This window comes from Oncorhynchus nerka, linkage group LG22 (assembly GCF_034236695.1).
Source record: "Oncorhynchus nerka isolate Pitt River linkage group LG22, Oner_Uvic_2.0, whole genome shotgun sequence".
NCBI lineage: Eukaryota > Metazoa > Chordata > Actinopteri > Salmoniformes > Salmonidae > Oncorhynchus > Oncorhynchus nerka.
Window position 1 is genome coordinate 85,960,520 of NC_088417.1, and position 11,633 is coordinate 85,972,152.

Consider the following 11,633-nt stretch of genomic DNA (forward strand, 5'->3'; position numbering starts at 1 on the left):
TCACCTCTGACATCACCGATACTAACTCTGACCCTCCGTCGCCAGATACGCTGATGGACATAGAGCAAGGTAGTCTGGGTACTGTAGTTTCCCTGGAAGGAGGAAGGTTTGAATCCTGTGTGACCTCCAGGACACTCATCTGTGTGCCCTGTCATTGGTCACCTTCCAGCTACAGTTGAACCATCACACTGTATTAGATGTCCTCTCCCTCCTTTTCTCCTCTATAGCATTTACCCTGTACTGTACTGCAGTGGTTCCCAAACAGGAGTTATGGCAACGTCCTCAACCAAGGACCGGATTAACCCTATCAGTCCCGAGACCCCAGCAAAAATCGTCTTTTTATTTATCTGACTTTCATTGATCTGCATGTCCAGACCTCATATTTAACCATTTTCTTTTCAGGACAAAATTTGACATAAACAGTTGCATTCATGAGTTTTATTGACTAATGTCAATAAAACAAATAAGGTCTGCCAAAGCAAACACCTGATAAAAATGAATTTATATGAATGCTGTAAGTACAGAATTTGTTTGCTTAGTGGAAAATTAATATCCGACTAGTCAGTGACAACTGTGTGGAGTTTGAGAAAACAACTATATGAGCCTATTACAGCATTATAGGCGTTTTTGTAGAAAGACCCCAGGGATCCACCCTTGTCTCACAAACAATGCTCTAGCTCCGCCCCCATTAATCACACAGACTAATCCAATGACACAACCTGTAGTCTGTAGCTCAAACACACTATGTTTAAAAGGAATTAGAAGTCCAAATTGCGCCGGCATCACGGTGGGACTCATTGTTTTAAAATGAGGGACCACTGTTTGGAAATCGCTGATATTGTATGTTACCCTGTCCTTCCTCCTTCCTCCAACCACTCTACTCCAGTTTAATCTGTCCCTGGCCTGAAAGTCCATTCTTCTCCTGTGTGGACCTGTGACTCTCCGTCTGTAATATACAGCCTCTCCCTTGGACTGTACATCTCTGGATGAGCACACTTCCCTCTACTGTGGAACCCCTCTTTGTCTGGAACTATCATTGACCTGAAATATGTCGATCTCTTTTTCTAACACTATCTGCTTTTCTCAACCGTGATTACCTATCGCTTGTTTTATGCCAGGACTGTTTCTTCTCTCTCACTCTCTCTCCCTAGTTGCGTCTCGGTGGTGGGGCAGCAAGCGGATGGACTTTGCCCTGTACTGTCCTGATGCCCTCACAGCCTTCCCCACTGTAGCTCTGCCTCACCTCTTCCATGCTTCATACTGGGAGTCCACTGACGTTGTCTCCTTCCTACTCAGACAGGTACAACTGGTTATGAATGCCCTATGAATGTTTACAGCATAATAAAGGCATTGCCTCCTTTGACCTGTTATAAGGGCTCATGTATTCTATATGAATGCTTATGTAATCATCCCTGTCTGCTTCTCCAGGTGATGAGGCATGAGAACTCTAGTATTCTGGAGCTGGATGGTAAAGAGGTGACCGAGTTCAAGCCTTCTAAACCCAGAGAGAAATGGCTGCGCAAGAGGACACACGTCAAGATCAGGGTGAGCACAGGCCCCTTTCTAACTGTTAACTTGAAATGACACAACGACAAGGTTCCAGTTTAACAAAGTTTACTATACAGTATGAACACCCACAAAGGTAGCCATTACACTCAAGGCCATGTCCATCAACGACTAGACTTCCTGCGCATGCTCACTCTTGACTGAGTGATAGCCCCGTAATAACAGAAATATAGGGATACATAAAATATGAACTTAGCACTAACCACTTTTAGCCATTAGTGATATCTCAAGTTAATGCATTTATCAGGAGTTTACTAGTTTCTGTATCAGTACACCAATGGTAAATGTGTGTGTGTGTGTGTGTGTGTGTGTGTGTGTGTGTGTGTGTGTGTGTGTGTGTGTGTATGTGTGTGTGTGTGTGTATGTGTGTGTGTGTGTGTAGAACGTTACGGCCAACCACCGTGTGAATGATGCTGTGTTCACTGAGGATGGAACACAGCTGGTGATGGGACGCTTCATGTACGGACCTCTGGACATGGTCACTCTCACTGGGGAGAAGGTAAAGCATCGCATCGGGACAAACTTGAGTTCTGCCACTGATTGCAAGACACTGGGATAGAGCCAAACCCTTTGAGATACTTCCATGCAACTCAATTTTTGTTTGCATAAATCATTTCTTTCTGTCAATGCCACATATGGGCGTGTAATCCGTAACCTCCTCTTGCTCCTCCTCCAGATTGACATCCACATCATGACCCAGCCCCCCTCAGGAGAGTGGATGTACTTTGACACCGAGCTGACCAATAGCAGCGGACGCATCTCCTATGTCATCCCAGAGAGCAAGAGGCTGGGCATTGGAGTTTATCCTGTCAAACTGGTCGTCAGGTAGGTTACAGGATTCATCTGATTAGCTGATTTTCATGGTGTTTTTGAGTACTTAAACAAGCTTTGAATTAAGTGTATTTGTTACAATTCCTCTTTCCTGCACCTCTCCTCCTCTCTCTCTCTCTCTTGCTCTCCCGTTCCCTTCCTCCCCCTCTCTCTCTCTCTCTCTCGCCCCCTCCCTTCCTCCCTCTCTTAGGGGTGACCATACATTTGCGGACAGCTACCTGACGGTGTTGCCGCGGGGAACAGAGTTTGTAGTGTTCAGTATTGATGGCTCGTTTGCTGCCAGTGTGTCCATCATGGGAAGTGACCCCAAGGTCAGAGCTGGAGCTGTAGATGTGGTCAGGTAGGAACATGATGAGTTTTATAGAGTTTTATTTAATGTGGTTGTAGCTATATGTTCCTGCCCAGGAGTCACACTAGCTAATGTTGACATACAAGTTGTGAATAGTCCCTGGCAATCATCAAATTAATAAATGAATAGACAAGACACCCAACTCTTTGGGCTTCACCCACATCCTGGTCTCCCTCCCTCCCTCAGACACTGGCAGGACCTGGGCTATCTGATAGTGTATGTGACAGGTCGTCCAGACATGCAGAAGCAGCGTGTGGTGGCCTGGCTGTCTCAACATAACTTCCCTCATGGCGTCGTGTCCTTCTGTGACGGCCTGGTCCACGACCCCCTCAGACACAAGGCCAACTTCCTCAAGGCCCTCATCTGTGAGGTACAGTAACAGGGGCAGAGATGAGGGTATAGGGGTAAGGGGTTAGGGTAACAATGGGTTTGAGGAAGGGTAAGTGGGTTGTTCAGGGTGAGGGGACTAGGCGAGGTAGGTTTCTACTGTCAAAATACAATGTGATAGAAACAACAAAACTATCCCTACTGATGTAGTGTTTCTAACAGTCAATTTCTGTGTGTGTGTGTGTGTGTGTGTGTGTGTGTGTGTGTGTGTGTGTGTGTGTGTGTGTGTGTGTGTGTAGGCCCATATGAAGATCTTTGCTGCTTACGGCTCTACTAAGGACATTTCAGTGTACTCCTCAATAGGCCTGCCCCCGTCACACATCTACATAGTGGGGCGGCCCACCAAGAAGATGTCCAGCCAGTGTCAGGTACTTAACTAGCTCTTAGAAAATACACTGTCCCCCAAAAATAAGTCATACATTCAAGTGTATAATAGGCAGAATCTACCACACACCCAGAGCTGATTAGTTAAGGTGCTGAATCTACCACATACCCAGAGCTGATTAGTTAAGGTGCTGAATCTACCACACACCCAGAGCTGATTAGTTAAGGTGCTGAATCTACCACATACCCAGAGCTGATTAGTTAAGGTGCTGAATCTACCACACACCCAGAGCTGATTAGTTAAGGTGCTGAATCTACCACACACACAGAGCTGATTAGTTAAGGTGCTGAATCTACCACACACCCAGAGCTGATTAGTTAAGGTGCAAAATCTACCACACACCCAGAGCTGATTAGTTAAGGTGCTGAATCTACCACACACCCAGAGCTGATTAGTTAAGGTGCTGAATCTACCACATACCCAGAGCTGATTAGTTAAGGTGCTGAATATACCACACACCCAGAGCTGATTAGTTAAGGTGCTGAATCTACCACACACCCAGAGCTGATTAGTTAAGGTGCTGAATCTACCACACACCCAGAGCTGATTAGTTAAGGTGCTGAATCTACCACACACCCAGAGCTGATTAGTTAAGGTGCTGAATCTACCACACACCCAGAGCTGATTAGTTAAGGTGCTGAATCTACCACATACCCAGAGCTGATTAGTTAAGGTGCTGAATCTACCACACACCCAGAGCTGATTAGTTAAGGTGCTGAATCTACCACATACCCAGAGCTGATTAGTTAAGGTGCTGAATCTACCACACACCCAGAGCTGATTAGTTAAGGTGCTGAATCTACCACACACACAGAGCTGATTAGTTAAGGTGCTGAATCTACCACACACCCAGAGCTGATTAGTTAAGGTGCAAAATCTACCACACACCCAGAGCTGATTAGTTAAGGTGCTGAATCTACCACACACCCAGAGCTGATTAGTTAAGGTGCTGAATCTACCACACACCCAGAGCTGATTAGTTAAGGTGCTGAATCTACCACATACCCAGAGCTGATTAGTTAAGGTGCTGAATATACCACACACCCAGAGCTGATTAGTTAAGGTGCTGAATCTACCACACACCCAGAGCTGATTAGTTAAGGTGCTGAATCTACCACACACCCAGAGCTGATTAGTTAAGGTGCTGAATCTACCACACACCCAGAGCTGATTAGTTAAGGTGCTGAATCTACCACACACCCAGAGCTGATTAGTTAAGGTGCAAAATCTACCACACACCCAGAGCTGATTAGTTAAGGTGCTGAATCTACCACACACCCAGAGCTGATTAGTTAAGGTGCTGAATCTACCACACACCCAGAGCTGATTAGTTAAGGTGCTGAATCTACCACACACCCAGAGCTGATTAGTTAAGGTGCTGAATCTACCACATACCCAGAGCTGATTAGTTAAGGTGCTGAATCTACCACACACCCAGAGCTGATTAGTTAAGGTGCTGAATCTACCACACACCCAGAGCTGATTAGTTAAGGTGCTGAATCTACCACACACCCAGAGCTGATTAGTTAAGGTGCTGAATCTACCACACACCCAGAGCTGATTAGTTAAGGTGCTGAATCTACCACACACCCAGAGCTGATTAGTTAAGGTGCTGAATCTACCACACACCCAGAGCTGATTAGTTAAGGTGCTGAATCTACCACATACCCAGAGCTGATTAGTTAAGGTGCTGAATATACCACACACCCAGAGCTGATTAGTTAAGGTGCTGAATCTACCACATACCCAGAGCTGATTAGTTAAGGTGCTGAATCTACCACACACCCAGAGCTGATTAGTTAAGGTGCTGAATCTACCACACACCCAGAGCTGATTAGTTAAGGTGCTGAATCTACCACACACCCAGAGCTGATTAGTTAAGGTGCTGAATCTACCACACACCCAGAGCTGATTAGTTAAGGTGCTGAATCTACCACACACCCAGAGCTGATTAGTTAAGGTGCTGAATCTACCACACACCCAGAGCTGATTAGTTAAGGTGCTGAATCTACCACACACCCAGAGCTGATTAGTTAAGGTGCTGAATCTACCACACACCCAGAGCTGATTAGTTAAGGTGCTGAATCTACCACACACCCAGAGCTGATTAGTTACGGTGCTGAATCTACCACACACCCAGAGCTGATTAGTTAAGGTGCTGGAGGCAAAAGGCAAAACTGGATGAACAGGACATAATAAATGCAAGTGTATAAACGCTCATCTTCCAACTTCCCTTATGAATAAATAGAATGCATAAATGTATCCCTATAGCTGGATAGTTTAGTAGATACATAAGGTGATTGATCTGATCTCTCATCCATTCCTTCCCCTTCTGTCTATCTGATCTCTCTCAGTTCATCCCAGATGGCTATGCGTCTCATCTCTCCCAGCTGGAGTACAGTCAGAGGTCTCGTCCTGCCAAGACCGCCAGTGCCCGTATCGTCCTCCGTAAGGGCAGCTTTGGACTGGGCGCGGCCGGTGGGGACTACCTCCGCAAGCGCAACCACATCCTGCGCTCAATCAACCCAACTGGGGGGGTGGTTTCTAGCTCCTCTGGCCAACCAGGACGTACGGAACGCACGCTGAGCCAATGCGAGGTGGAGAGGGAGCAAGCAGCGGGGACCCAGAGGAGTATGAGTATAGCAGCTGGGTGTTGGGGCCGCACCGGGAGCACCAAGGAGGAGTCAGGAGGGTTACTCAGCCCTAAGTAGGGCTCACCAGACTGGGCTACAGGGGGAGGGGACCCTGCCTGACTGGACATGAGCACCATCTCTGGACTGGCCCTGAGAGAGAGATGGAGAGAGGAGGAAATATGGTGAGAGAGAGAGAGAGAGAGATAAAGACAATTATGGGATGAAAGAGGGGAGGGATAGGGTTAACAGAGGGATGGAAAGAGAGGGAAAGGGGCAGAGAGGGTCTCTGGGGAAATGGATATAAAGCCAGAAAGATGGGTGTTGCTCTAACTTTGATGTACATTTTCTAAAGACGTTTCTACCTTATCATGAGAGTCTCACAGTCAAGACTTTTATATTACCTATCTTGGCCACGAAAAGAACTGTAAGGAAAAACGAAACATTTAAACAAACTATCGTAAGCCTTAATCGTTGCCCCCTTGGGGCCTGGAAGGCCCACCCTGGTCCGAGGAATGGTTGAATTTACTCTCTGCATCTAAAGGACAATGGGAATTCACAACCACCCCAGCTCAGGACAGGCCCAGACAGTGGAGCCATCAAAAGAAGTGTCAATGGTGACCTGGAGGTCAGGGTGGTCAGTTTGTAGCCATGGCAACAAGCCAACAACTTCACTTCTGATTTTATCCCTTTATCTTCGCTGAGATACTGTCAACAAAGAAGCACCATTACCCTAAAGAAAGATTGAGGGAAGAGGAGAAGAAAGAGGGAGAAGGATACATGGAAAGAGGGTAGATACAGAGAGAGAGATGCAAGGCAAAAGGGAGGGAGGGGCAAGGTTATGGATGAGGTGTAGAATTTCCCTCTAGTCTCTATTTTCCTCTACTGTTTCCAGTGTGGTACTACACAGTGATTTGTACTGTCAACGTTGGCTCCGCTCCAGTCCTTTTAAGTCAATAACAGAGTAGCTACAGTACCAGTACCATGTATCTCAATTTGGCCTGTGGGCTGTCCCAGGCCTTAAACACCAACAACATGTTTATGAGTCAGACTCTGAAGGAACCCAGGACTGAGCTTAACAAGGCTTGGCTTTGATATAACAGAAGACATTAGTGACACATTTCCTCAGACAGATAACAGCAACAATCCCTTTACCAGACCATCTGCTTGCAATACCTTTCAGCCACCAGTGGTGGGCACTCTCCCACTCTGTTTTCCATAAGCATGATGCTGTTGGTAGTCATTCAGTCCATCATGCGGTGCCCCCTAGCGCTCAACGTTTTCATTACACACAATTCAGTGACCACTGGACTTCCCTATGATACTCTGAGGACTCTGAGCTCTTTCATTCTTGAGGGATGGGATGAATGCTATTCATTAGACATTACTACATTTCAGTCTGGATAAAGACATGCTTTGATTACACTTTATTTTACAGTTCCCCTATCCTGTTTTAGTTTACCTGGTAGTAATACCTCATGATAGACGCCTGCTGATACCAGGTTGTTTCCAACTGTGATTAATTATCTGAAGTACCAGAGAATATACAATGTTATTCCTTAGCAAATACCAGCTGTCATAGGACTGTAGAATAAAGTGTTACTGATGCTTTGACTAAATCTATGGCAACCTGTACACAAAATGAAAGATGAACACCTAACAGAGAAGCAGTAGTAGGGTTCCACCCTTTTCTATCATACTGTCCTGTTGTCTGGCTCCTACTGGTTAGATATTGATATGAGAGAGTGTTCCTTTATCCTCCACTTCAAATATATTCCCATTACTAATCACACAAAGCCAACGCAGGGTCAAAACACCAATCTCTCTCTTAACGGCTGCAGTTTCTCAACCTGTTCAACCTCGTTGTTCTTAGCACTAGTTTATGGCGGAGAATCTAGTTACCATCTCATGTAGCTACATATTGTTACCTTTGTAGTGCATGATATAATAACTATTCATTATTGCAGGGTCTGTGTGCTACAGTACTTACACTAGTGTACATTTTTTAAATGTCAGGATTACTTAATCATGTAAGTAAATGTGCCAAGAACAAGACAGTTGTTGGTTAGGTGTGGAAAGATAATGTACCAGGCTGTATCCAACCTTTCCTTTGTGCTGTGTATGGTGAGATGAGTTGGAGCTTGTTGCATTGAGATCATGGCGGTGTGGCTTTAACTAAAAGGCTGTGCTGTTATATACTGTCTTTTACAGATGTAAATCAGATTAGATCTATGAATTTGTAGATATGTTTTAATCCAACATATTGTCCATATCTAAGTAAAGGACATAATTGCTGATATAGGATGTGGTTATGGTTTCACTTATGACTTGAGCGCATGTAAGCTCTAGCATGTTGCTTTGATTCTAGGGACACTATTGTCAACTACAGTAAGGTGGCAGGTAGCCAAGCTGTTAGAGTATTGGACCAGTAACTAAAAGTTTGCTGGTTTTAATAACCCAGGCTGACAAAGTGAAAAAAATCCCTTAAAAAACAACTAATTTGACCAATGTGGTGGGATGTAGGGATACCTAGTCAGTTGTCCAACTGAACATAGCTTCCGCATTAACCCAACTCCTCTGAATCAGAGAGGTGCGAAAGGCTGCCATAATTGACATCCATGTCTTCAGCACCCGGGGAACAGTGGGTTAACTACCTTGCTCAGGGGCACAAAGACAGATTTTTACCTTGTCCGCTCAGGGATTCAATCCAGCATCCTTTTGTTTACTGGCCCAACACTCTAATCACTAAACTACCTGCCTCCCTATGTATGTGACAATAAAACACCCTTGTATTGTCAACCTAAATGGAAGGTTTGATTTATTGCTATCTGTTATACAACGGGTGGGTCTAATACTGAATGCTGATTGGCTTAGGTGAGGATTGTTCATGTGATTAAAGCAATAGTTTTTGTCAGACATTGATCAGACCAAAAAAATAATAATCTAGTCTAATGTCAAGTCCATTTGTTGTGTACGGTAGTTCTAGTTACCTAAGGCCACTTTTGAGGTCTTTAAAAAAAAAAATGGTTGGAATTTGGTTCTGCAGTGAACTACGATTTTAACCAAGGATGTAGACTAGAGCTGTAGCTGATTGGCTGGAAGGCACTGTGAGGTTTTAGATACAGCCATACTGTCCCTCTCTGGCCTGTGGGTTGGTGATGATGAGCTAGTGGAATGTCCTCCTGCTACAGAGCTGGAGAGCCCAGACTGTACAGGAGCCATGGATGTCTGTCTGTCAGTGTAGATAAGGTCAAAATGATATTGTATATGTAGGAATATAATGGTTGAGAGGTATTTATATCCATAACTCATGTGGTTACTAAATATGATGGATCTTTCAGGTGAATAGCGTTTTGTTTATGATGATGATCTAGATGTGAATAGGAGGACCAACAGTCAGTGGAAGGTGTTTGTTTTCTTAGCCAGTGCAATATTATTATTGTTCCAGTCGCAGAACCACAAGCAGACACAGACAGTCAGAGACCACAGCAGAGACAATCTATATATTGTATCTAACATGCACGAGCATAGACAACATAGACAACATCTAGTTCTACTGTCCCTTTACAAAGGTTAACTGTTACGATTTTATAGTGCAAACAAAACTATTTTTCAAACCGGACCATTTTACAAAGTCTTTGACAGAATACTGTATTGCTTCCTATCGTGTGTGAAGGTAGATTTTTTAGTCAGAATGAAGAAGTGGTTGAATGTGAACATGTGAACGTGAAACTCCATCCGCTATTTGAATTGTATTAGGTGGTGTTCATCATTCAGACTGGGTTAGCCCTTCAATACTGTATACAGTATGTATATATCAGTTATGTTAACCACTTAACCGTACAGTATGTCTTGAAATAGAAATGTATGTCAGAAAAAATGACTGTTTATATTTGAGAATATTACAATTATTGCCACTTTAGTAGCAGTCTTGCATGTACTCCTATTAGAGGTCAGTGTACACCATGTCCAGGACATGTTCTACTGTATGGGGCTGAAATATTATTAATAAGATGCTTATGTAGCTACCACGTAAATACATCGATTTCTGAATACTTAATATGCTGTAAAGTGGGACCAATATATTTAGCTACAATACAGTACATACATAACATGTATGTCATTTACTCAAGTATTAATAATATAAAATGTACACAAGCTTAACATGATTATATCCATTAACAGATTGGGAATGTTTTGTACAGTATTAGTACAATACACTAATGGCATATACTATCACTCTAAATATATAGATATATAGGGGTAACATATACTGGTTGAGGTGGCAATAATTTAATTATATTTTGATTATATGCAGTTTATTGGACATAAAGGTAGAATAGTAATCATATAATGCATATTTGAATTTGAAGGCATGTACATAAATGAAATAGTGTTCTGTACCTCTTACAATCTCATCCATTTCCCTTTGTAGCAGGTCTGAATTTCAAATGGTTTCAGATAGTTTTTATATTTGACAGTTTATCATGGTTTTCTTTTACAGAAAAACAAAACATCATCATCAGCATTATTAGGCAAGGCCGTAAGAAGTATACTTATGTACTTGAAGTGGCACATATTTGAAACGTCTCCAACATCAGATCTGTATGCAGATCCCTCACTGTTCGCTCTCTCTCTCCTCTGGTTCATAGCTCACTTTGAACCTTCGAGGGTGAGAGCTCGCTGTATCATTGTCTCTGTACTGTGGAATAAATACAATTGGAAAAGGAGCACTCTCTCCTTGTAGATTTTATGGTTTATGTGGGATCAAATTTTATAGCAAAGTATTATTTGTACATGTAGTGTTTTGTTCAAATCAAATCAAATGTTATTTGCCACATACACATGGTTAGCAGATGTTAATGCGAGTGTAGCGAAATGCTTGTGCTTCTAGTTCCGACAATGCAGTAATAACCAACAAGTAATCTAACTAACAATTCCAAAACGACTGTCTTATACACACAAGTGTAAGGGGATAAAGAATATGTACATAAAGATATATGAATGAGTGATGGTACAGAGCAGCATAGGCAAGATGCAGTAGATGGTATCGAGTACAGTATATACATATGAGATGAGTATGTAAACAAAGTGGCATAGTTAAAGTGGCTAGTGATACATGTATTACATAAAGATGCAGTAGATGATATAGAGTACAGTATATACGTATACATATGAGATGGATAATGTAGGGTATGTAAACATTATATTAGGTAGCATTGTTTAAAGTGGCTAGTGATATATTTTACATCATTTCCCATCAATTCCCATTATTAAAGTGGCTGGAGTTGAGTCAGTGTGTTGGCAGCAGCCACTCAATGTTAGTGGTGGCTGTTTAACAGTCTAATGGCCGTGAGATAGAAGCTGTTTTTCAGTCTCTCGGTCCCAGCTTTGATGCACCTGTACTGACCTCGCCTTCTGGATGATAGCGGGGTGAACAGGCAGTGGCTCGGGTGGTTGTTGTCCTTGATGATCTTTATGGCCT

The 11,633-nt window shown here is 43.3% G+C and overlaps 1 protein-coding gene across 2 annotated transcripts in view; it reads left to right on the forward strand.

Annotated features, from left to right (window-relative positions):
- The window catches only part of LOC115117192 (membrane-associated phosphatidylinositol transfer protein 2-like), a 133,040-nt gene extending 122,162 nt beyond the window's left edge, over positions 1 to 10,878 (forward strand). For both annotated transcript variants that reach the window (XM_065007519.1, XM_065007520.1), the window contains exons 19-26: positions 1,152 to 1,300; positions 1,429 to 1,545; positions 1,949 to 2,065; positions 2,243 to 2,391; positions 2,588 to 2,737; positions 2,933 to 3,116; positions 3,373 to 3,501; positions 5,873 to 10,878. In XM_065007519.1, the coding sequence (XP_064863591.1) occupies positions 1,152 to 1,300; positions 1,429 to 1,545; positions 1,949 to 2,065; positions 2,243 to 2,391; positions 2,588 to 2,737; positions 2,933 to 3,116; positions 3,373 to 3,501; positions 5,873 to 6,229 (1,352 nt within the window). In that variant the 3' untranslated portion in view covers positions 6,230 to 10,878. The remainder of the gene's footprint in view (positions 1 to 1,151; positions 1,301 to 1,428; positions 1,546 to 1,948; positions 2,066 to 2,242; positions 2,392 to 2,587; positions 2,738 to 2,932; positions 3,117 to 3,372; positions 3,502 to 5,872) is intronic.
- Positions 10,879 to 11,633: the final 755 nt, after the last annotated feature.